Source organism: Leucopleurus acutus (genome assembly GCF_964270905.1).
Source record: "Leucopleurus acutus genome assembly, chromosome: 5".
In the NCBI taxonomy this organism is placed as follows: Eukaryota; Metazoa; Chordata; class Mammalia; order Artiodactyla; family Delphinidae; genus Leucopleurus; species Leucopleurus acutus.
The window spans coordinates 61,965,621-61,992,390 of NC_139147.1; the positions used below are offsets into that span (position 1 = coordinate 61,965,621).

Here is a 26,770-nt window from a genome sequence, read left to right on the forward strand (position 1 = left end):
ATTTATGCATTGCTTCTGCAGTGATTCTGCCATTCTTAAGGCTGGAAAACTTAGTTCAATTGCCTCTCATTAGCTTGAAGTTATTTTCTCTGATGTAAAATAGTCTATATTTCATGTATTCCATGGTTTTAGTTTAATTTAGCAGTTGGCCACCATAGGTACAAAACAGAATTGGTGCTCAGAGCAAAGTACAAAGTTTTTCAAACACTGACTATTATACTCGTTTTTAGTATGACCCTAAGCAATTCCCCTACTTGTCCACTTATCTACCTACAGAGGATGAAACGGCAAATTACAAGAGTTTATCTGAAAAGTTCTTCTCTGGAGAAAGAGACTTAGGAAATATAAACTCTCCTTACTGAAGAGCCCAGCTCTTCCCAGGACGATCTGAGAAAATGACGGGCAAACCCAATACTACTTCAGCACACCTCTCTCACAGTCTTTTTTTAAAAGCCCTATTTTATTTGATCACTACGTTCCTAAGTCAAAAGAGTGCTTCAGCAAAATCTGCCTTCCTGCGGGCAAAAGCAATCTCAACAGTGTCACACTCAGAAAGGTAGATGCTGCTGAATGTTGACTGGACAAAAGATGGTTTTCTGTTTCCTCCAGCAAAAATTGCTCCCATTACTTGAGAAAGAGACACAATATGATGTTTATTCCTGTTTACAGATGTTTAACCAGTGCCCCTTCAGAGGGTCATGTGTCTACAAACAACATCATGGTAATTATATCCATTGATGTAAAGAACAGATGTGGAAATTGGTGGTTTCTTGGGGGAAAATAATGCCAAGTCCACTTTCCAGAAATGTACACAGTGCAATGCAGCTGTAACATTCTGTGCGGAGGTCTCTTTAGTGTCTGTAACTGCATGTGCTTACATTCAAATATATGGGATTTCTGTGCGACAGCTAGCAGAAAAGTCCAGGGGCGCCTAGAAAATGATGCAGATCATTTGATGCGTTTAAAACTTCCTAGTGATACTGGACACATCTCCATAGCCCAAGGAGGTCTTTGATTCTAAAGTTTTCCGGGCAAGAAATAGGTATTGAGAAGAGAATCGAATGAGAAAAACTCTGATGCTCCACACACCCCTGAGGTCTCTGTATCCTACCTATAACAAGACTTCAGTGAGGTCAGATTGCATCAGGATATCGTACTTTGACCTGTGAACACCAAAATATTCTTAAACTCACCACTGCAGGGTCTGGCAAGGATCAGGGTCACTGGTCCTCTCCTGAAAACTAGAATTCAATGGTTCCTTATTTTATTTTATTATTATTTTTTTTCTTTGCGGTACGCGGGCCTCTCACTGTTGTGGCCTCTCCCGTTGCGGACCACAGGCTCTGGACGCACAGGCTCAGCGGCCATGGCTCATGGGCCTAGCCGCTCCGCAGCATGTGGGATCTTCCCAGACTGGGGCATGAACCCATGTCCCCTGCATCGACAGGTGGACTCTCAACCACTGCGCCACCAGGGAAGCCCGGTTCCTTATTTTAAATGCCAATGTTACCTTGGATGTAACAAGAAGGATTAGATGAAATCTAATCTATGTCATATATCAAGTGCAGAATGGTATACAGAGATCCAGTGTGTGACTAAAGGATGAGATTTCTCCTGAACCAAGGCTATCTGTGCCTTCACATGTACCAAAACTTTTCAGAAGACAATATGTATCCTATTATAAATGGGTAATCGTGATGAAACATCGGAAGTTAATTTGCATTTACATTGTTTACAATAATATGCCAGGACATTATGCCTAACTTTGGAATTTTGCCTCTGGGGCAAAAAAAGTGTAATCTTCTTTTTCCAGGCTATGCTTTTCTGCTTTTCATGATACCATATAAACTACCCAGTAGCACCAAACTGGGTGTCTATGATTGAAATGTAACAGAGGAGCAATCTAGTCTGCTAATCTGAATCTTTCAGGCCCAGAATGGACTGATAATAAAGAGACCTGCCAAGTGCCTTAGGCTAAAGTGTGCCTTTTGACACTAATGATCTAATTCAGCTATCTACTTTGTCCCAGTTTCAGCCTTCTCTTTCTCTGTGGCCCTAGGGACTCAAAGGAAAACACAGGAGGTGAGGAGGCCTAGCCTCAGCTCTATCACTGGTTGCATCACTCTCTCTCTAGGCCTTGGTTTCCATGGCTATGAAAGAACACGGTTTGATGATTTCTCCTAGATCTCACATGTTGGGCTAAGTGAGTCTATGCATGTTGAAATTTAAGACAGGAATTCTTGGTCATATGTGTGGGATAGCTCCAACTGTCTCTAAAAGCAGGAGGCAATGGGGTAAGAATAGAAAATTCTGACTGTTGCTTGATATAAACATTTTCAGTAAAATCAAGGAAACTATTCCCAAACAGGAATGTGGCTCAGCTTATCATCCTTATTGTGGTCTAAGCCCACTAGGGTACTTATTAAAATGCATTTCAGGCCCTCTGTAGTGCTATGCCAGACTTCTTCAGTCAGCGTCATGGAATCTGCTTCACACAAGAACCCTGGTGGTAAACTATACAAGCTGAAGTTGGAAATCCTTCGTCTAGGTGAATGAGCACTTTTTCTGCTCATCTGTAATTTGGTTGGGAGAAAATCATTAGCCCACCCTAAACTTCAGTTTTATAATAATGGAAACATTATCCATCTTTCCTGTTTCCCAGAAAGTGTTAGTATCTTAGTAGGACAGCCTCTTAGAAAACAGCTTCTTAGAAGAGCAAGCAATTTCTTAGTTACGAATGGCTTGTTTTTCAAAAATAAATAAACTTGAAACTTAAGACACTTTTGCCACAGAAATAACATAAAATGGTGTTAATGTTTCCAGACCTGTCTATAAAATTCAGGTTGATCTCAAATGTAGCTGGAATTCTGTACATCTGCAGTGAAAACATAGGAGAAAACAATAATGATATCGGGTTTGGGAATGTAATAGAATCAGTTCTAATTTCACACACACACACCCTTAAAACTTCCCTTTTCTGATCTGTAGGTGTTATGCTAGCCCCATTCAACAGTAGCCAGAATGGAAATTACAGCAAAACTATTGTTTATGAGGTAACTTTGTATCATGTTGGGATTCTCAAGAGGAATGAGAAGAGGGATGAATAAAAAGGAAATTTCCCATGCCCATTGGGCAAGAGGAGAAGTACCATTGTGGGGAGGTGAACTCAGGGCAGGGGGTAGACTGAGAAAAAGGACATTAAAGAGGAAATGAGTGGTTTGTGTGAGCAGGTGAAGACCTGAGTGGAAGTGTAGGAGAGGTGAGTTGCTTAGGTCTAAGGAGAAGAACTTGTTGGATGTACGGTCGCCCCTCCCCCATCCCCACCCCTACCCCAGGCAGAAGAAAGGAACAGTGGGTAAGAGATTTTGTCAATTCAATAGTTACCACCAGATGGCGAAATTGATCCCAGGCCTCTTGCTACTGGTCAGTTTATTGGGAAAAAGGGAGAAGAATATGTGCATCACTTGGTAATTCATTCATTCATTCCACAAATATTTACTGAGTGCCCCCTGTGCCATGAACTATGTTAGGAACTGATGTTGACATGGCCAACAAAATAAAGTCCCTGCCCTCAATGAACTTACGACTGGGGGGGAAAGCTGAACTGGCACAAGAATGTCCCTAGAGTATTAGTTAATATTCTTCTTACGTAGTGAAGTACAGGCTTTCTCCTCTGGTGACTTGCCTCAGTGTCAGCCCAGACAAAACCAAAGATACATGAAGCCAGTACTTCTTTTTCTCCACGAACCTGCCCACACCTGGAAGACTGCCTCCCAGCTTTCCCTCCAACCCGCCCCTTGGTCTTTCATGATCCAGGCTTCAGTCTTTCCTCAAATAAAAACGTACTAGCCTTTGGCCTCCTGCCTTCAAAATGTTTATCTTGTCTAGATGTCGGGTATTAATCGGATTAACCTAGAGAGGAGGTGGTACAGAATTCCTCACCTCTGATAACTGCATTTTAGGTAAGCTTGTTGGGTTTTTGGTGTTTGTGTTTTGTTTGTTTGTTTTGTTTTGTTTTTTTCCTTTTCCACAGTGCTTCCAAAGCCTAGCAACATTTAACCTTTTTTGGGTGTTGGATACCTCTGACATTCTTAGAAAACCTGTGGACATTCAACAGCAAAATAATCATGTAAACAAAGTACAAGGCATATTACTTCAGATTCAGGGACACCTTGAAGCCCATTCTTAGACCATCTCAGCCTTAATATCTATCATCTATCTATGTATCATCTATGTATCATCTATGTATCTATCCATCTATCTACCATCTATCTGTCTATCATCCATCTATCATCTATGTATCATCTATGTATCAACTATCTATCATCCATCTATCTATCATCTATCATCTATGTATCTATGTATCATCTATCTATCCATCTATCTACCATCTATCTATTATCTATCTATCTATCCATCTATCATCTATATATCTATGTATCATCTATCTATCTTATCATCTATATATCTATGTATCATCTATCTTATCATCTATTATCCATCTATCCATCTATCATCTATATATCTATGTATCATCTATCTATCTTATCATCTATCTGTCTATCATCTATCTATTATCTATCTATCTATCTATCTATCTATCTATCTATCTATCTATCTATCTATCTCATTCACAGAACTGACACAAATCGTGGGAGCTTGTGGCACAGCATTCTGGGAAGCAGCGGAAAGGGTTTAAGCAAACTTTCTTATTTACCCTAAGCAGCACAGGTTCTGATTCGTGTCTCCCCGGTTTCTGTCAAGCGCAGACAGCTGACGACTGACAGCTAGGTCTCTCCTCCGCAAGCCGCTCGGCCTTTGTCTCCCGGCCCCTCCCCCTGCATTTTGACTCCAGTTTCCGTCCCACAGTCCCTCTTCGCGACTCATTTTCTGCCTCCTTTAGGCGTTCCCTCCGGCCTCTCTTTAGGGTGACCTCATCCCTTTGTCTCGCCCGTCAGCCCCTCCCTACGCCCTCATCCCCGGCTGCGGCTGTGGCCCGGCCGCTGGGACCCTGGGGACCGCAAGGCGTGGCTCCGACCCACCGCCCCGAGAGCCGCCCTGGGAGCCCCTCCTGCGACGATCCAAACCTCAAGGGAGAATTCCTGCGCCCCCGGAACACGGGGAGTTTTGTTTTATCTTAACGAACATCCACAAACTCTCGTTGAGAGATAATTGCTTCTTTCAGCGGCTCGGACAACAAAAGCATAAGCCGGCGCCCCAGGCCTGTCGGCGGCAGAGGAGCGGCGGGGGCGTGATTCGCGGGCTCCCTCCTTCGCCCTCGTCAGTCCGCGGGCGTCACCACCTCTAGCCGGCAGCGGCACAGCCGCAGGGCTTCCAGGAACCGAGCCCCCTGTCACCTCAAGGTTACACAGCGGGTGGGAAGGCAGAGGAGAGAAAGCCGGGTCAATTGCAAGTCGCATTCCTGTCCCTCCCAGTTTTCCCTTGCTTCGGGGCTACAAGGAGCACGTTAGCTTTGCTCTGGCTGTTGGCACCTGTTTCTCTAGGACAGGCGGTGGGGAGACGCGGAGCAGCGGGCAGGAAGATTTCTATGTATCGGCAGGAAAAGACCTTTGGAAACTAAACAGGAATACCTTGTCTTTAGCGTACAACAAAAGCGAGAAAATCAGCTAAGGTCAGCGCCAGGGACAATGATCCTTCATCACTGAAAAAAAAAAGATAAGCAGGCTTCCTTATTTGAGCTTTCCATTTCCCACGATGAAATACAGGCTCCACGGACAATTGCAAATGAGTTACTTTTGGGTGGCGTGGGGGGAAGGAGGGTAAATGGAGCAGATGGGAAGTGAGATGACTTGTGTAGGTGTGGCCAAATTTACCCCGCGGTGAGCTTTTTTTCTTAGTCTGGAAACATGGCACCAGCATGTATTTTCCGTTCATTCAGTAATATTGTTTAAAAATGATGAAAGAAGACAGTATAGGTGATACAAGCAAACTTTATTCAACACTTCATGAAGCCAGCAGTCTCTGGTCTCAAGGGCCCAGACACCTGCAAAACGGGTCAGAAGGCAGGATGCTTTTATAGGATAAAGAATAAGGAACAAAGAAGTAAGTATAGAGCCCAGATTGGCTGACTGGTTACACTGTTTCTGGTCAAACGCATCATTTGCAAGGACACGAAAATTATCTAAATTTCTGTTTGTTGACCTAGCACCCTGGGCAGGATGGGCTCTAGCTTGACCTGGGAGAACTGAGGAGATGCGGAGGAAGGAAGATCCACCCCATTTGCAAGCGATAAGGGTAGGGAGTTGATGGGAGTTAGAGCTTTCTCTCCCTGTGTTCTGACCTCTTTTTCTTGTTTAAATAGGTTGAAGCCAATTGTGGCATGGGATGAGTGATTTGCATATTTTATTTATTTATTTTTAGCAGTCTTGGTTTTTATTTTTCTCCCCAAGTAGGACAGTAGATTTTATTCAGATTTTCCATACAGACGGACAAGTTGGCTTTAAAAAATGTCAAGTAAGGCATTCCTTTAGAAGGCTTTGCTCTCTCATACAAAGGCTTTGGGGAAGGTGCACAGCTTTTTGCTAACTGATAAATGACGTGCTCTTGCATTCTGAGAGGGTTGGAATTAGGTGCTTAAAGGAAGATGGTGTCTGCTTTCCTAATAAGGTGGGTCATTTGCTAGTTTGCAGAGCATACAAGTAAAGGCATTTTGAACTATGCAGAATCAAGAGTCTTGGTATATAGGATTCTGGCCAGCAGACAAATTCTGTGCTCACTCACTTTGGTGATTCTTTCTGGGGACTGGCACATTTGAGAAAGATCTTAGTCTTATGATATGTTCAATGTACTATATAACTAATTTTAAAAGGTAAGTGACAGTAGAGGTTAAAGTGTATGGGAGAGACGCTGTCCATACCAGAGTAGGATTAGGTCACAGTCAGCTTTGATGCGTTCTTTATTTAGGGAAATAGAAAAATGGAACATATATACATTTGCACAAAATTAGGACTTTGATACTTTGAATGTCTGAGTCTTGAATCTCCTAGTCAACTCCCTTAGTGTACAGACACAGAAACTGAGGCCCAGAGAAGCGAAAAGACTTCCATGAGGTTGCAGCTGGGATAGGACCTGTTGGATTTACAACCCTAGTCTCCTGATTGCAAATTCAGGGCTTTGGCTAGCTTACCTGCTGCTTCTTATTTCTCTGAATTTCATAATACAGGCACCTCTGAAATCATACTTACTTTCTTTTTTTTTTTTTTTCCGGGATGCGGGCCTCTCACTGTCGTGGCCTCTCCTGTTGCGGAGCACAGGCTCCGGACGCGCAGGCTCAGCGGCCATGGCTCATGGGCCCAGCCACTCCACGGCATGTGGGATCTTCCCGGACCGGGGCACGAACCCGTGTCCCCTGCATCGGCAGGCGGACTCTCAATGCTGCGCCACCAGGGAAGCCCCTGAAATCATACTTTCTTTTGAAGAGATATTCAAAAGGAACTGTGGATCTTCCAGGACAGATGTGTTTAGTCTGAGCATGGCAGGCCAGTACATTTCACACTGTGATGTGCAAAAGATTTGTGAAAATGCAGATCCTGACGATCTGGGGCAGGGTGAGAGCGCATTGCTGTCCAGCTCTTGGAGGTACGGATGCAGCCACTCCATAAGTGTTGAGCTGCAAAACTGTGGCCAGCATCTTTCCTCCTTGCCTTTCCTTTCTCACTGATAGAACAGCCCTGGGGATTTCAGGAGCCCTTGTTTTTCGTGTTACCAGGTCACTGGGCTCCCTCAGCTAATCTGGATGTCTTTCACTGCTCTGTCCTCACCCAGACCTGAGACTGTTAGAAACAGTCCCTAGAGACAGGCATCTTGAGCCAGAGGGTGTGATCTTTTGTCTAGTGACTTAGCACCATTTAACTTGCTTCCAACAAAACCTTTCACACATAAGCAACTTGCTCAAGTCTGATGGTTAAAAAAGTCTTTTTTTTTTTTTTTCTCTCGCACAAGTGGCCTCCCAGCTGCAGCTCATTTCTCTCCTTCTGGGAATGCAGCTGGCGTGCTGCATGCTTACAACCATGGCCCGGCCCCTGGGGCTCAGCAGGTCTCTTTGTGCATTTCCCCACGGGTTGCTTCTGTCCTGCACTTCTTCTCCAGCTGCGTGTGATACCGGGATTCAGGTCTGAATGCCTCTGTGCACACTCTGAGTTGAGCAAACAGCTGAGCGACGACAGGGCAAGACCCTTCGGAGGCAGGCAAGCTTCAGTGGCACCCACTTCTCACTTCTCTGATGCTTGCCGGCCTCCGAGGTGCTCTGCCGTGGCTCTTTAAGTTGCTCTGTGAGCTTTTCTTCACTCTTTCTTACTATCAGCTTCAGCTGTTCTCAGGAGAGAAACAATTTAATCCAAAATATAACACACATTCACCAGACTTTTACTAAGGCCTTACTGTGTGAAACAGGGGTAGGGAGTCTGTAGAGTGATAGAGAAGGTGAGCTCTGGGGTCTGACTGCCTAAATAATTCAATCATAGCTCTACACTTATTAAATATGGAACCTCCGCAAGTATTCATTTTATCACCTGTAAAAATAATAATACCACTTATACATTATAACAATCATAATACCTACCTCATGCGTTTGTTATGAGATTCTCCACGCAAAACATTTAGCTCCGTGCCTTAGCAAAGTGATCAATAAATGTTAGCCTCTAAAATTACGGTCCTGAACCCAAACCCAACGTGGCGGGGTGGTGGGGAGGTGTCCCACACCATCAGCCATTCTCCAGACACCAGCTGGGTGTCCTACAATTCAACTCAATTCCACCACAATCTACCCAGAGATAGCAGATTCCACTAGTAAAGTGCTCAGTCTCGCAAGACACTCTCCACTTCAGACACCAGTCACAAGCCCTGGTTGCTCCCTGTGCTTCTAACTGATTGGCTACAAATTGGAGGTTCCAACGACCCCCTCCAATTCAGGATGCCAATTGCAAATCCACGTTATTACCTGTACCTCTGACAGACTGGCTATAAATCAGAGGTTCCCATGACCCCCTCCTTGGATTTGATTAATTTGCTACAGTGGCTCACAGGACTCAGGAAGCCCATTTACTCACTAGTTCGCTGGTTTATTATAACAGGATATAACTAAAGAAAGACAGATGGAAGAGATGCTTAGGGCAAGGTATGGGGAAAGGGTGAGGAGCTTCCACGCTCTGAGCGTGCCTTTCTCCCCAAATCTCCACATGTTCACCAACCTGGAAGCTCTCCAAACCCTGTTTTGGGTTTTGTATGGAGGCTTCATTACACAGGCATGATTGATGAAACCACTGGCCATTGGTTATTGATTCAACATCCAGCCCTTCTCTTCTCCCAGGAGGTCAGAGGGTGGGACTGAAAGTTCCAACACTCTAATCACATGGTTGGTTTTCCCACCCAGTCACCTCATTAATATAACAAAAGACACCTTTATTGCTCTCATTAAAGGAAATTCCAAGGGCTTTAGGGGCTCTGTGTCAAAAATAGGGATGAAGATCAATACATTATTTTATTATAAATCACAATATCACAGCCTCTATTAAGATGACAATATTCCTGTCCTCAGAGTTTACAGAGTAATGGAAAGTTTGAAGAATAAGTACATCCATTACTACAATGCAAAAAAGTCACAACTCAAGGAGTGAAAAGCAGTTTTTAGTGAGCCGCCTGAGGAGTTTAACATAAAGGTAAACCCTGCCCCAGAAATTGGCAAAGTACCCCTTCAGGCTAAGAATGCCTTTTACATTTTTTAATGGCTGACAAAAAATCAAGAGTAATGATATTTCATGATCCCTTACAATTATGTAAAATTTAAATTTCACTGTCCATAAATAAAGTTTTATTGGAACACAGCCATGCTCATTCATTTAGGTAGCAGCTATAGCTTATTTTTGCCACAGTGACAGACTTGCGTGGTTGTGACCGAAACCTTATGGCTCAGAAAGCCAAAAATATTTACTACCTGGCCGTTTGCAAAAAAAGTTTGCTGATCTCTGGACTGCCCATTTAGGAGGATGCAAGAAAACTCTCCAGCCAACGACGTAAGGATTGGTAAGAATTTGCTTACCTACTTTCACAAACGGAGTGATGAAGGGTGTGTGGGGTTTCAGCAGAAATGCAAGAAGGAAAGATGTCTGTGGAGGGCCAAATTGTAAGTGAGGTCACAGGCTTTTGGAGTGAGGAGTGTGTTCAGTGTGCAGCGTGTGGAACTACTTAGCTAAAGTAACGGGTGTGCTCATGAGAGAAGCAGGAAGGGCAGCCTGGGTCCATTCCATGAATTTCTCAAATGCTGAAGCACTGCGTATATTCTTAGCTTGCTAAACAGTGGAAATATTTAAAGATTTTTTTAGGGGGAGGGGGAGACCACATTATGATGAAACCATAACTCTATTTTAGCTTAGTCTCATACAATTATGTAGCATAGAGTGGAAGACAGACCAATTAAGAGAGCTTCTATAGTGTTAGCTTTCAGTGTCTGTTTTAAACCTTAAAATAAGGGAATAATGTTCCAAGGTGGAATTTCAGACATTTGGTAAAAGGAGAATCTTTGTCTATGTCTTTCCTGTACACCCACTCCGCTGCTGCCACCAGCTATGCCGTTATTACCTTGATTCTCCACAGTGATTTAAACCTTCTGTTGTATGTTTCTGGGCTGCACAGCCAGGCTGATGTGCACCCACTTACTAGAGGCTGCAGAGGTTCCAGGCAGGTACCAGGGTTTGCTATGACTTTTGCTATGACTTCAGCTTTGGGAGAAGCTAGGGAATTATTCTAACCTAGAGCCATCAAGTTGCCCCAACCAAAGGGAGAGATAGCTACTGAATAGCCCCGGGAATCTTTAATCTTAGTCTTGGGTCTAGTCCTGAGCTGACGTAGGAGTATCATTGATTTCCGATCAGTAAATCAGAATTGTGGGAAGAGTGGTTGCATCATCCTACCTTCCTGGAACTCTGGAGTTCAGGACAGGGCTTCCCCATGTTACTACACGTCTGTAAAGCCCCCTGTTGGAGTTTCACAGTGCCGGGCACAAACTTGGTGTTCTGTGTGGCTCTTTGGGTCATAGAGGGTTATGGCGCATCTCATAGTTGTCTCTGCATCAAGAAGAAAGGAAAGGAATTTTCATTGACTTTAAGACCTCAGAATCAGACTTAATACCTCCTTAATTTTACCCAATTACCCAGCCTAATTGTTCTGGCTCAAAGATCAGGTTATCATAAATCCTTGGAAGGTAAGTTCATCTGGATTAATCCAGAAGTTGGAGAATTTGCTTACCTAGTTTCAAAAACAGATAAGAGGGAATTTTCTCTCTTTGATGGCTTCAAAGGGTGCAGTGTTTCCCCCCTGCAGAACCACAAAGCTGGTTCTTTGTGCCATGATGAACACCGTCACTAAACTCCTGCAAGGAGCTGTGTGGTATAAATAGTATGATTTTTTTCTTTTTTTTTTTTTTTGCGGTTCGCGGGCCTCTCACTGTTGTGGCCTCTCCCGTTGCGGAGCACAGGCTCCGGACGCGCAGGCTCAGCGGCCATGGCTCACGGGCCCAGCCACTCCGTGGCATGTGGGATCTTCCCGGACCGGGGCACGAACCCGCGTACCCTGCATCGGCAGGCGGACTCTCAACCACTGCGCCACCAGGGAAGCCCAGTATATTTTTTGAGAATATAGTCAGAGCAACAAGTATGACGTCCGTGGAACAGTTCTAGATAGATTTCCCTATCTGCCTCAGTACAATTGTGAGTCAAGTAACAGGGATACTTGGTTTAAGAAAAAGGCAATGTTTAATTCAGGAACTCTGGCTGGATTTAAATCCTCAGCCTCGGGAATAAATCTTTACCACCTGCTCAGCCCCTTCCCTCTGATATGCATAAGAGTGACTCCAGTTTATTCATCTGCTTTTCTCATTTAATTAGATAGTCATGATTCCTGACCTGAAGCCCTCCCCCCACACTTCCCCCAGTATTGCTTTCTCTGCTCTCTTATATTTTCTTGCTCCTGCTTTCAGAATTAATAGCAAACCTGGTCTCTAGGCTGTTCTCAACGTCTCAAGTGTGAATCTTCCCTGTCAAGATCTTCACAAGGAAAATGAGTCACAGCATCGCCTGGGTGATGAGGTCATGATACCACAGTCCCTGCTTTGAAAATGTATTTGTACTTTTCTACTGTAAAGAGATTTTGACAGGGGAAGATGAAATTGGGGTGACAGCTCTGAAGCTGTCTTTTAGACACTGGTAACTAGCTCAGCCTTGGCAGGCACTGGCAGTGACAAAGTCATGCTCTGGATTCTCCCAGCCTGCACTCCACTTTTCACCCTGCCTGGGAGCCTGGAGAAAACATCTACAGAGAGTAGACCAGCCCTGTCTTCCTAGGGTCATTTTGCCTCACGTGCAACCTGAGTTCAAATCCTGGCTCTGCTACTTACTAGCTGTGTGATTTAGTTATTTAATGTCCCTGGGCCTAAGCCCCTTCACCTGTAAAATAATAGTACCCATTGCATAGCTTCACTAGAATTAAATTTAATAAATCTATGTGTGTGTGTATATATATAAAGCATATAATAAAGTGCTTAGAAGAGTAGTTGGCACATAGTACTATATAATTTTTCAATTTATTATTAGAATTATTTTCTGCAAGGATCTGAGGGTACTTTATAGTACCTTTAAAGAGGTTTTTTTTTAGGAGAGCATTTATTATTTTTATGAAATATGCATAGTCCTGAAAAATTCCTCCATAAGCTATCAGAGATAGAAAACCATAAAATATTTATCAAATAATGCACCCAATCCCTAGTCTCCAGAAAGCAGCAATTTTCACTTCACTTGTATTGTCTTCTTCTAGGCAATTATTTGTTGAGTTCTTAAATACCAGGCATTTTTAAAATACTATTTTCTTTCATCCTCAAGAAATTTTGCACAGTAAGTATTAGTATCCCAGTATGAGGGATGAAGAAGCCGAATTCTAAAGAAATTAAGAAATTTATTCCAGGTCACAAATTTGAGCCATGGCTGAACCATTATTTGAGCTCAAATTGTTTGAGCCAAAAGTTATGCCAAACCATGTAATCAATGAATGTCAGTGCCCGATGACTTAGAGAGAATTTGATGCCAAAAACAAAGGGAGAGGCAAGAAAAGAAGAATGACAAGAATAACAACATTAGCAAATTTAGACTCAGGTATGATTTACAGATTTTTCTAGGGTTTTGGGTATTTGCCCTTCAACTATCCAACAGCTTGGGGATCGAAATCCAGTTAAAATGGAAATAAGTCTATTTTTCTTGAAACTGTACGCCATTTACCTGACATCCTCACCTCTTTCCACCAAAAACATTCATTTGTTTTTTCCACGCATGGAAGAATAAAACAACATATCTTCTAGAATCAGAAAGAAAACATACCTGCTCTTTTTTTTCTTTAGATTTCTCAGGTACTGTTCTAAATGTGCAATCACTTACCTGGTGATTGATACAGACCATTAAGGCATCTGCAAACTATTGTTGACAGATAGCAATGTCTCTGCAAAATCATCCCACCTCCTAGATATAAGCATATTGTACAAAGAAATATGCTTGCTGTGCCAGTGCAATTTCAAGAAAAATCACCTAGTTCCCCTTTTCAAACATGTTCCTGCCCCTAATTCCTCCTATATAGAGATTCTGGAGTCACCTCTGTTATAAGATCAGAAATATAGACCAATTCTGTTCATTAAAAAGTAATTCAAGGGCTTCCCTGGTGGCGCAGGTTAAGAGTCTGCCTGCCGTTGCAGGGGACGCTGGTTCGTACCCTGGTCCGGGAAGATCCCACATGCCGCGGAGTGGCTGGGCCCGTGAGCCATGGCCGCTGAGCCTGCGCGTCCGGAGCCTGTGCTCCGCAACGGGAGAGGCCACAGCAGTGAGAGGCCTGCGTACCGCCAAAAAAAAAAAAGTAATTCAACTAGTCTCAGTACTGATATTAGGATTGCTACATATTCGGTGACACTTTTTTCTTTTTTCTTTTTCTGAGTGTTTAGTGTTCAATTCTTAGACTGAATTCTCTGTTAGGTTCCTTAAAATGTAGGGAGATTGGAGGCCTGGGTTTAAGACCTGTTCTAGCATTTGTGGGGCCTTCCATCAATCCGGGATTTGGTTTCTTCATTTTACAAAGGGGACAGCACACTTGCTCAGCCTACTTCATTGTAATTCCTCGAGGAACTTTTTTATGAGGTGGAAAGTACTTCATAACCTGGAATATAAAAATTCAAGTTACTGTCATTTTTTTTTAAAGCAAATGGTGTCTCAAGTTCTCCAGCTCCCATCAGCTAGGCTTCATGATGACGTGCGCTCTGATGACATGTTATGCACCCCCCTGCATATTACGTACACTGACACTCGGAGGGGCTTCACTAACTAGCCAATGGGGGTACACTGGGTAGAGCTGGAAATCCCAAATCTCGATGTCCCTCTTTCCTCAGGGCCACATGCTCCTAAACTAATTCCCCACAAAGTGTCTGGCATCTGCATCCACAGCTTTTACCAATGATGTGTAAATAGAGGAGCTCTCAGAACCGGCAGGGCAGTTGTTTTCTTGAATGTGGAAGGGATATACCCAGATGGTGCGATAGAAATATGACATAGTAGCTATATGAGATTTTTTTTGTGGGATGAGGGATGTCAGGTAAAAGGTATATATTTTGAGAATGAACAGACTTCTAGTCTAAGTGAATTTCCATCACCAAGTTGCTGGACCAGGTAGAGGTTTAGACATGGGTAAGATTAGAGACGGTTGGTGTGTGTTAGATGGTAGAAGAGTGGGATTTATCCTTGACAATGTAAACAGATCTGCCCCCTTCCCAAGGATAGGGAAGAACTAGATTGAGTATGTGGCATACTTTAGATGGTTTTTTGCTTATCTCTCTGAGGATGAATAAGTTCTCGTGGACTCAGTAATGGTAATGTAGAAATTACTCTGAGATGAGAGTGATGATGACAATGATTATGATGAGAAAATTAGCTGTCCCTTTTTGAGCACGTAAAAATGTCAGGGACTGTGCTAAGTACTTTATATACATTAACTCATATAATCCTCACAACAATCCAGTGAGATAGCCCTGTTACTCCCCCAACTTACAGACAAAGAAACTGAAGTTATCTTGCCCAAGGTCGAGAGCTGGTAATTAAGTGGCAGAGCAGTGATTTGAACCTATACATATCTAAATCTACAGCCCATGTTCTTACCCACCAGGGAATATTGGCTTCCTACAATCTATTTTAAAAAGCACTAAACAAGGAGTGGGCTTGAGGGCAGGCCTGGTCTTTAGAAGCTGGATCACACTGAGCTCCTTTCTGTTTCCTAATTTACCTCGATTATAAAACAGGCACAGCGATGTGTTCCTCACATGGTTATGATGAGAACTGAACTGAAATACTAACTTATATGTGGTATACTCATTATAAAAGTAAGAGGCGGGGGCTTCCCTGGTGGCGCAGTGGTTGAGAGTCCGCCTGCCGATGCAGGGAACACGGGTTCGTGCTCCGGTCCGGGAAGATCCCACATGCCGCGGAGCGGCTGGGCCCGTGAGCCATGGCCGCTGAGCCTGCGCGTCTGGAGCCTGTGCTCTGCAACGGGAGAGGCCACAACAGTGAGAGGCCCGCGTACCGCAAAAAAAAAAAAAAAAAAAAAAAAGTAAGAGAGAGGGATATGGCTGCTGGAGAACAGTTTGACGAAGGCCCAGAGCATTAGTTTCCCAGAGAGAAGCACTGATACCCAGCCAGTTGGCTGTGTACTGCCCATTTACATGCTCTCTGATCACTAACATAACACGGCACATAGTTACTGAACAACAGCTCCAAATAAATATTTCTGGAGCATCAGCCATGTGCCAGCACTGTTTTAGCCACCAAGGCTTTGAGGATTGTACAAAACCTACAAGGTCCTGCTTCCAGAGAGTTTATAGTCCAGGGGAAGAGTCAGTTAAAAATGAAATACAAATATAAGTCAGGAGAATATAAGCACAGAGAAGGAAAAACAAGATAAACAGACCAACAGTGACAATATTTGGAGAAAGGCATATAGTAGAGCGGATGAGGAATGTCTCTCTCACTCACTTGTTCACTGAACAAAATTTATCAGGTACTGCTGACTTAGAATGTAATAAATTACATTTCATAATGAAAAAGGTTTAAATAAGAAAAAATAAATCAATAATCACTATTCAGTAGAGCAGGAAGAAATAGCAATTTAATTAAATATTTATCTCATCATGTTTTATATTCCTGAACATCCAACCAGAGACATTTTGTGGCATCATACCTGAAGGGAAGGCAGTTTTTGGCAGAGTTACCTGGGCCTTCTCTTCCTGCTGGTTGGCTCTGAGCACCTTCTCCAGCAGCTTGGGGTGTGGTTTGCTCTCGGGAATGCTCAACTGGGTGGAATTCCCCTGTGATGGTGGTAACAATGGGCTGTCTGCTGGTTAGGCGGCTTTTCTATCTTTTCCCAGATGTACTGGCTGCCTGCTCTTCTCTTGTCTTTCCCCAGTTGTTAGCAAAAGCCTCACAGTCCCTCTCATAGTCTGGTGTGTGAGTCCAGCCTCTTCAGCAGCCTGATAGGGAGTCCCTCTATCTTGTTCCCAGCTCAGTGGCCACTGTAGGCACCGAGACCTCTCCCAGAGCAAGTTTTAGTATCCCCTCACCTTGTCCACCTCTCCCTCCTTCCAGTGTGCCACTTAAGAGGTAGTGAACGACTTGTTGAGGTAGTGAACACTAGTAACCGTAGTGAACACTAGCAGAGGTAGTGAACTACAATCAGCAACTCTCATCAGGGGGTCTGCTTTTGCTGCTCAACGGTCGAGCCCCTTCCTTTCAGAGTTGACTCTCAGCAGGTATTTGCTTAGGCATCACTGACTTTGACCCTTTGTTCAGTTAGGTGACTTATATCTCTGTTTGCCATACCTAAAGCTTTTCTGAAAGAGTTTAGTCAAATTATTCTGTCTAGCATGAGTCCTGAGAGATAGACCAGCATAAGTATGTGCCTCATCTCATAAGTATGTGCATCTTCCCAGCCCCCATCTGAGGAAGAGGGGCTTCCTTCCTTGAATATCTAAGGGACTAGTCATCTCCAGCCTACAACCTTAGGACATGGGGCTCATTATACAGATCAACTCTAAACAGAGGGAAGGAGAGAGTCTCCAACAATCCTCTATGAATATTTTCACCTCTTTAACTTATGAAGAAGCAGAGATATATATTAGAAAAATAATTTGATTGCTATGATTCCAGACAACGCATGGAGAAAATGAATGTCAGTTGTTATATCTTAGATTTATTTCCAAGTGCTTTTAAAATTATTATTATCAATGTCATTTTGTGCCTTCTCTCCTTGTCTGACTCCTGTACCTTTATTTCCATAATTGGCTTCTTTGTTCAACCTCACTGCATGAAGTCAGTTCCTCAGTTAGGTGTTGGGGAAACATATACCTGTCTTAGACAGATGCTCTTGAAGTCCATCACTGGGAAATGAAGGGTATTAAAAGTTGACAAAATGGAATCCCATATTAATTTGCCTATCATCATCTTTCTGAAATGGCACTAATTGAGAGGTTCAAATTTTGGATTCATTCAACAAATATTAATTGAGCATCTGCTATATGCCAGACACCATTCTAGAAATTGGAGATTCAGCTATGAATGAAATAGACAAAGTGTTTCATTTGCTAACTTCTGTCTGTTAGAAGGTGCCAATGATAATATGCTCTTTGCCTCATCTCCATCTTTGTGGGACAGCTAGAGTTCTACATATACAAAATAAAATAAAAGATAAGTCTTTTGAATGGAAACTGAGTTCTCCGCCAGTAGTACTTTATACTGGGTTGAATATGCCACCTCATATTCTTTAGGAAGTAGCTGGGCTGTACATGTTAAATAAATAATATATGAACGTGAGCTGAAGACCCGTCTTTTGATCACCAGCTATTTTCTGAAAAGTTCACATTACTATTCCAGTTTCCAATGTGGGATATTTGGTTTTCTATATAGTCAGCCAATCAATGAGCATTTCTTGCCCACTTAATTAGGACTGTGGAGCTGCAGCGTTATGCTGCACACTTCATCTGAAGGGAAAAAGAGAATCCCCTCGCTACCACTGTGCCAGGATTTGCAAAGTCACTCTTGATGTCTCACGTTCCCCTGGAGAATTGCTCAGTTGTCATATGTCAGTGCTCCCACCTTCCCAGGAACTAAAAGAAGACTCTTCACTGGACTGAAAATAAGAGTTTAAAAAAATGGTGGCCATTGCTGGCAAATGCACAACTGTTTCATTATACCTACTTGCATCCTGCCCCCCATCCCCTCACTCTCTTAGTTGGATTTTCAAGCCATATTGAGTGTTAAGGGACCCCTGTATCCCAGCTGTGCCTATTCATCTTTTAAATGACACCTTCTTCCCTAGAACTGCCCAGAAACCTGAAGACACTTCCTCTACAGAACTGGAGAAGGTTTGCGCATCCTCCTTTGGCTCCTCCATAAGGGGCAGTTCTCTGGACTTCTGATCTTTGACTAGATTCAAAGCAGGTACAGAAGCTCCACTGGGAGGTTCTTTAATACTAAGGACATTTCTCCTAAAGTATATGCTTTCAACTGTGCTCAAAGCCAACTAAGCTGAAAAATAGAGTGAAATTTTCTTATGTGAATTTCACCTCACTAAATTATTAATAAAAACTAGAGTGAGCCATAAGTAGGTATTTGTTAGATTCGTACATATCCATCCACACTTTATTCTGGTTCTGATGTCCCTGGCCTTTCAATTTTGCTTCTCGGAAATATCTTTTGCTCAATCAAATTGAAAATATTTTGGTTTACTAAAGATGTTCTTAGAAAGAAGAACTGGTGCGCACTAATGATTTTTAAAAGCATTTAAAGTTCAATCCTGTTTCAGAGAAAATTTGAAGTATTATCATCGTAGTGTTTAGAGCTAGCAGAAGTAGATTCAGGGCCACATTTTTCTGTGCTTGGAAGGTTGAAGTATTCCTATGATAATTAGAAATAGTTAAATGAATTGAAGTGTCCCAGATGAATGGATGACACTATTTTAAGTCCTGAAAGTTAGGCATTTATAGATTTTTTTGCCTAAAGCTCTTTTGGAACATAATAAATGCAAATTTTGGACATCTTAGACTGAATCCTAATTTGTTCACTCTCTCCTCCCCCAAGAGGAAAAGGAAACTATTAACCAGAGCAACAATGTTGGGTATGAAATAGTACTTCTTACATTTGGCTTTCTTATCTGTGATTCTTAAATGTTGATGAAAAGTATTGCCCTTTCACCTAATGGACTTTAAAATTTGACCAGATCCCAGCAACTTAGTAGAATGGTACCCTTCATCTTCTTCAAACCAATATTCATCCAAGGTTTTAGCCTTGGTTGAACAGTTAACATTTCCCATACTTTGTTTCCTTTAAGACTTCATAAATTACAGAGTTCCTGAACAAATTAATCAGTAAAAATTCTAAACTATAGCAATGAAGATTCCTGGAAAAAAAAAGTATGGCAACTAAGAATGATCCTCTTCCTACACGTAAGGAACTGCATTGGCATATCCACATTAGTTAATTCATGGATAGCAACAATTCCATGTAAAAATGAAAGAATTTTATCAGAGCTCAGCACAAAGCTTGTTTGTGGCAACGCTGAGTTTAAAAAATAAATCTATTTTTATGAGACTATGAACTAACTCTTTTTAGCCATTAAGTACCAGGATCCCCTTTCTTCTGGACTTCCTCCATCTCTAACTGACATATTTAGACTATTGGCCTTGCTTTATAGACAGGTGTAATGTCGGGTGTCTCCTTGAATTCCTGGGGAATTATTGATTGTTAAATACTATGAGCTTATTTTTTTTAAGTGTATTTAAAAAAGAGTCCTGTGTGGATAGATACAGTCTCTGTCTGCTCACTAGTGTGTCTGTGGTACCAGCATAGGCACTCAGTATTGCTAAATGAATAGATGAATCAGGATGTTGACATGATGCTTTATGCACAATCGGCTACAAGAAAGACTAAGTTGTTCTGGGTCACGGATGCAATAAAATTGGACTTGGGGTTGGGTGGGAGGGGAGAAGACCTGAGTTCAAATACAAGTGGGGCCACTGACTGATTCACTCATGCTATCAAGTGAAACAAGTGACAACTTTTCAGGGCACAGTTTTTCCCTTTTAGAAGCTGAAAGGGTTGTGCTGAATGTAGTGAGTAATCTCCAGTTTCTCTGGGCTCACATGCTCTTTGTTTTAGGCAAGCTCTTCTATTTCCAGTTGGGAAAAGGTCTATGTAGCCTGACATCTTGGGGTTCCCCCACAGCCAGTCTTGGGAAATGTTCTCTTTATTATTGTCACCTCTCTCAGCAAAATGCACTCCCAATGCAATTACCTCTAGCACTGTGAAAGGAATTTTACCAGAAAATAACCTATAGTTTAAGCCATATTTATGGAATTAATTACAGGTACAAAAGAAAGATACACACAAACACATCCAGAATTGTCTGGCCTAAGACCCAGTTTTAACTTAAAATATTCTTATTTCTGGATGCCTCTGTTCAATCACCTCATCTTAGGCTGGTTTCCTCCCTCCCTTCCCTTCATTCCCACTCCCCTTCTCCCCTTCCTTCCTTCTCTTCCCTTCTTGTCCCCTTCCCTCTTTGTCTCTGTCTCTTTCCCTCTATCTGTACAATTTGTATTAGTTGTCTATTTCCAACCAATTTCTAAAATCCAGTTCCCCTAAATCTCTAATAATATTAAGTGGCCCAGCAATTCCTCCTGGAGAAGCTGCATGCCTGTGGGGGTACTTTGACCACCTACTTGGGTATCCAGCTCTTGCAGGATTGTCTCACTTCTCTCCTAGATATGGTTTTTCACATTCTCTCCCTTCCTGCCCCACCTTTCTGTCTTGTGTCCCTTATACTCTTGGATTTTTCAGGTGAGACTGATCCCACAATCTTGGCACCCAAGTCTAGTCTGAGCCTTTCTAAATAGTCATTTCAACATAGAGGCTGTGCACAGAAGCTTAAGTCCTGATCACGTGGAAAGTTACAGTGGCAGATGATCTGAGAAATTGAGAGAGAGAGAGCGAGAGCGAGAGAGAGAGAGAGATTGGAGTTGGAGGTGTAAAGAACTTAGAGGGGCTCTTCGTTTATCCTTGTAAAGTATCTTCTTTATGTCATTCAGACTCTTGGCTTCCTTCTTTTTATGTTTTCTAGCGTTTTAAGTTTCATCTCCTTTTCTCTGTGTTCTTAAAGAGAAAAGGGTGATGTAGCTTTCTTGAGTCACCAGAGGGTTTTTTCTGTCCACTTGCCTACTCTGAAAGAATTGGTTTGTTTACCTTCACAAGGAGCAGTATTTGTATTAAAGAACCACTGCGCATCAAGGCCCAAGTACAGATGTCCTATCATGTAAGATGGTGCCTCATTCAGAAAATGCAAGATAGAGTAAAATAAATTAACAACATCTTGGCTGCATGCTCCATTCACAACTATTAATTTAAGAGGGTTATGCTGCCATCTCTGAGCAGAGAGCTTCTGGCAGGGACAGCTGCTCCCGTGCCCCAGATCGTGTTGTGTGCATCCCAGTAGGAGTCATCAAGAGCAGTAGGAGAGCGGGAAGGTGGTAGTGCATCAGAGCACTGAGCAGTGTGGCAGCATGGCACTGGGAAGAGGCAGCAGAATGGGCCCTTCCAAAGTGCTTTCATGCACTCCTTCACTTTTTGTATGGATACATACACCATTAACTGAGGAAGAAGAGAAACTTGCCTTGAGTTTTACTGGAAATTTATTAATCCTGCTTTTACTCTCACATGCAGCTTATTTTCAAAAATACCTTTGTATACTCACTAGTATGTTGATGGACCTAAGCAGTACAGGCCCATATGCTTGTCCAAAGAATGTCAGACAGGTCTACATCATGATGAACAGGATCTGGGTCCCTCGGGCAGAGCTTGTATGACAGGTGGAAAGCATGCCTTGTGTTGGCCTGCTGTGATTTGCATCCTAAACTGGAGCAAAAGCCAAGGTCAGGCCAAGGTCGAGACTGGGGCCAAGCAGAAGACTTGATACATGAGAAGCATTCTTTAATTATTGGTCTTTTGCTGCATTGTTCACTGCTGTATTTCCCTATTGCTAGGACAGTGTTCTCAGAAGTTAACCAGACTTATTGTTGCAATATATACAAATGTTGAATTGCTGTGTTGTATACCTGAAACTAATATAATGACTATATGGGGACTATAAGTGACCACACTGGGGCACCATAGTGGGCAACGGAGCTATATAGAATTCTGAGTACTTGCCTAGGCATTTCTTTTCATGACTATACCTTCTATTCCTATCCTGTGATTTAATTTCCGTGTGGAAAAAAGTTATTTGCAGCCTATGTTACGTTGTAACATGATCAAATGGTAAAAATTTTGTATTCTAGTCTCTTGCCTTCAGTGCTAGGATGGCTCTGTTGATGATAATATAAAACTAATTTTAAGTTTAAATTGCTTTGGGAATAAGAAATTGTGATTTAGTGAATATATGCCACTCTTTCAAAAGCGGAAGCAGTGTTTTCCACTCTTTTTTTAAAACTCAAGAATAATGACCATTTTCTGAATTCAAATTTTGAAGGCCTGGTATGTTCATTACTGATGTTGGACCACACACAGAGGAAAGCAGACGTCATTTTGTGACCAGCATTCTGACTTGTCACATCCTGAACAAACCCCTCAAAGCCCTGGAACTCATCTGCATTTTGCACAAGACCCTGATGGAATTTGCTGTTTAAACCTGAACCATATTCCTTGCCCCGAACCTACTGGTTTCCTGATGAGACCTGAAATCTTGGGGAAACAAATAGGCTTTTCCACAATATTTTTTTAAATCATAAGTTTTTCACAGGGACCCTCTCAGAAACCCTGGAAAACCAATATCTTTCAGAGGTCACTGATGAAAACCTAGGCTGGGTGGACTTGAGTTGTCAAAGTACATCCACAAAAAGGCTGATTTAAGTTTAGCAAAAGAAAGACATTGAGTTGGGGGAAGAAAGACATATAAAATAATGCCAGTGATTCTGGAAGGCCAGAAGGACATTAATTTTCCCAGAAACTAATGTGTTCTCTCCTAAATTCTTCATCAGAAAGATAGGGGGCTTGGTGTGAATTTCCAGGGTATTGCTGATTTCTTAACTCCAAGTATGGAGCCTGGCACAGAATAAGTCATTCAGTATGCATTTATTGAATGCTGTGATTTGAAGGAAAAGAACATTGCTCCATCTCTCCTTTTCTCCCCCCCTTTTCTCCATAAAGGTTGAAAAAAATGATGAGGACCAAAAGATTGAACAAGATGGCATCAAACCAGAAGATAAAGCTCATAAGGCCGCGACCAAAATTCAGGCTAGCTTCCGTGGACACATAACGAGGAAAAAGCTCAAAGGGGAGAAGAAGGGTGATGCCCCAGCCGCTGAGGCGGAGGCGAATGAGAAGGATGAAGCCCCCGTCGCTGAGGGTGCGGAGAAGAAGGAGGGAGAAGGTTCCACTCCCGCTGAAGCGGCCCCTGCCGCCGGCCCCAAGCCGGAAGAGACCGGCAAAGCGGGCGAAACTCCTTCCGAGGAGAAGAAGGGGGAGGGCGCCCCCGAGGCTGCCACAGAGCAGGCAGCGCCCCAGGCTCCTGCCCCCTCGGAGGAGAAGGCCGGCTCTGCTGAGACAGAAAGTGCCACTAAAGCTTCCACTGACAACTCGCCGTCCTCCAAGGCCGAAGACGCGCCAGCCAAGGAGGAGCCTAAACAAGCCGACGTGCCTGCTGCTGTCACTGCTGCTGCTGCCGCCACCACCCCTGCTGCAGAGGATGCTGCTGCCAAGGCAACAGCCCAGCCTCCGTCGGAGACTGCGGAGAGCAGCCAAGCGGAGGAGAAGATAGGTGAGCGACCTCCAGGGTCAGACGCCATGGGGGGCCAGGCCACCTGTACTTGGGGGCCTATTTGGAAGGCCAGGCCCCCTGTGCCTTCAAGGGAGAGGGGACATTTCTAGAAGGTGTATTCAGGAAATCAAGGGAAGCTGCGCTGAGTTCCCCAAAGTGGCAGGGCTGAGAGCTAACTCTGGCCAGTACGTTCCCAAATATCTCCAAGCCTGAGAAAGAACTTGGGCAGGTTTGTGTAGCAGCCGGTACTAGACAGGTCTGACAATTACCTTGTTAACTGGATTGGCATAAAGAGTAAAACTAGGTAATCCTGGTTGAAAAAAATATTCTGTGTGCTGGATAGACTTAGTTTAATAAGTAATTACTGAGGCTACATATAGTTTATGGATGGGAATTAGCTAACGTGATTATTTAGCTCTGGGAAGTGCCTGGTGTAAATGCAGCCAACTCCCTATTGATTCAGATGATGTAGTTTGTGAACTACCAGCAGCTAAAACATACTCTCAGACCACCTATTCCTAGCCCACAGTGTGTTTCTGGGCGTTTTCCCCCATCAGTTGGTGAGCAGTGTGCGTATGTGTATGTACGCTCAGAGAATGTTAATTGTAACATTAATCGGGGTCAGACTAATTAGGAAAATAAGTCTGTTGATGTTGCCAAAAACAAAAGAAAAACCCCAAATATAGAACACGTTGTGAAGTCAAACATGAATTATCTTTTTATTATCAAAGACACTACTTTCTACCATACACATACATAATTGAGGGTTGACTGTGATTTTAAAAAGTTGCTAGATTCTCTTTGGTTTAGAGCTCTAACCTGGAGTGTTTTCACTATTATTGCCCAAAGAGCCTGTGCAGAATTGGAATAGAGCATTCACAGTACAAGATAAATTTAAGGGAACTTCACCCCTCAGCACTAGATCTGTCCCTCCACCCCAACCCATCCATAGTGGTGAAGGAGGCCAATGGTCTCCAAGGTCTTTCTCTAGCCTAGTGTGACCCATGAATACCTTTCAGCCCCAAACATTAAAGATAAAGTTGCTTCTGTGCCAGTTGAAAAGGTTGGGTTTACTCCTTTAGAATTTAGTGATTTAACCCACTATGTGTCCAAGGACCCAAATTTGGGCACACATCCACACTGTGCCCTTGGGAAAACACCTACACCATGAGGATGCTCTGGGAAATGCCTTGCTATCTGACCGTTAGATTGAGAAAGTAATTATCGAGTATTTGCCATGATATCCATCTCTCCACATTAGATACTGCAGGATAGTGGAAGATTATTCTAGATATTTTCTGGTCTACTTCTTTCATTTTACCCCCCAAATTCTGTGAGTAAACAGCCAGATTATATTAACTATTATTGTTATTAGCATTATCTAACTTCAGATAAAGCACACACCTCTTTCTACCAGTGGCTCATCTTAAATCTTTATTCTAACTATATACCTGCCCCAGGGGCCAGACCTTGAGGTTAAGAAGATGGGAATATTTCCCTGGAAAAGGTAAGGCATGTGATAAGAATGGTTTTGGTTTTAATTTACTCAGCAAAACAAACCTTGTTAACTACTCTTCTTTAAGTTTAAGTTCCAGCCTTAGATACAATGGCTAGAAATCACTTTGCCTATGACCGACTACCTATTGGTAATTTTCATAAATCTTAGAAATTAATCATGATTTTAAATATAGAAAATATTTGACATTACTCAGATCATATTTTTAAACTGGGATTTCTGAAATTGTAAGTAGACACAGAAAGACATAATGTGATTTTAGGTATATGCTCATGATTTGGATTAATAGAAAGGAAGACTGCTTGAATCAATGGAAAGTCTAAAAATAATATATTTTAAAGGAAATTCAGTTTTATTATTTTTCAAGTTATGATAATTCCAATGAATAAATGAAATATTTTATGTAGTACATGCTCAATAAATGTCAAGTGATGAATGAAAATTGGACAGATTCAATTTATAGATAATAATTTGTTTACTCATTCATATATTCTTTGTGTAGCCTTGCTTACCCTATTCACTTATTTAATTAAAAATATGTCTGGTCAGTAAAAGCAATAGGGATCATGCTCTGTCCTAAATCTTACAATTTCTGACTAAAAAATGCCTCAGTTAGTCTGAGCTTAATTTGTACATTGAAAGGTAATTGAAAAGTATAAATGAAGTTCAACTTGAAGGTAATCACAAAGGGCAATTTATTTTACATTGTTTCTGAGCTTTGGGTAGGTATTGCCCTCTTGGTTAGATCTTGAAATGCTGCCTATAGCTTCTTTCTGGACCGACGTATCTATTAGCCTTGCCTGCTGTAGGTGACAAGCACAAATTACCCAAATATGATGAGTCTTATGGAATCACAGAAGCTACAGGTGACAAGGAGATCTGTCACAGCATATCAAGCCCAAATTCCCATGGGCCCTGTACCGCATTTTCGTCTATCTCGTATTGGATTTCATTCTAATCCTGGTTAAAAGAACAATATTCCCAGTTGAGCACTACTGTTTGGGAATGGACGGCTACCCTGGGTGGCTTTAGGATTCTGTGACTACCTGGAGGGGTGTAGAGAGACAGTCTGATACGGTGGAGTAGGATTGGGGGGTAGAACAAGCCAAAAGAGAGATTCAAGACAAAAATTGCTGTCAGTAAGAGGGTCAGAATTTTGGACCACGCTGATCACTACTTTAATACAAACAGGAATTCTTTCTAAATTATAAATGTTTTCTTTATTTCACTTCCTTTACTATTAGTGGGTTTATTACAGGTGGATGCCACTTGCATTAGGACATTTGGAATTTTTTTTTTTTCATTTTTTTTTTTAATCCTCCAACTATATCTTCCTGTCTCTGCTTTGCCACTCTGTTT

General features: G+C 42.5%; 1 protein-coding gene across 1 annotated transcript in view; it reads left to right on the top strand.

Annotated features, from left to right (window-relative positions):
- The window catches only part of GAP43 (growth associated protein 43), a gene marked incomplete at its 5' end in the record, with an annotated part of 92,997 nt that overhangs the window by 27,472 nt on the left and 38,755 nt on the right, over positions 1-26,770 (top strand). Inside the window, one exon of the mRNA XM_082839517.1 lies at positions 23,286-23,895. Coding sequence (XP_082695643.1) covers positions 23,286-23,895 — 610 coding nt within the window. The remainder of the gene's footprint in view (positions 1-23,285; positions 23,896-26,770) is intronic.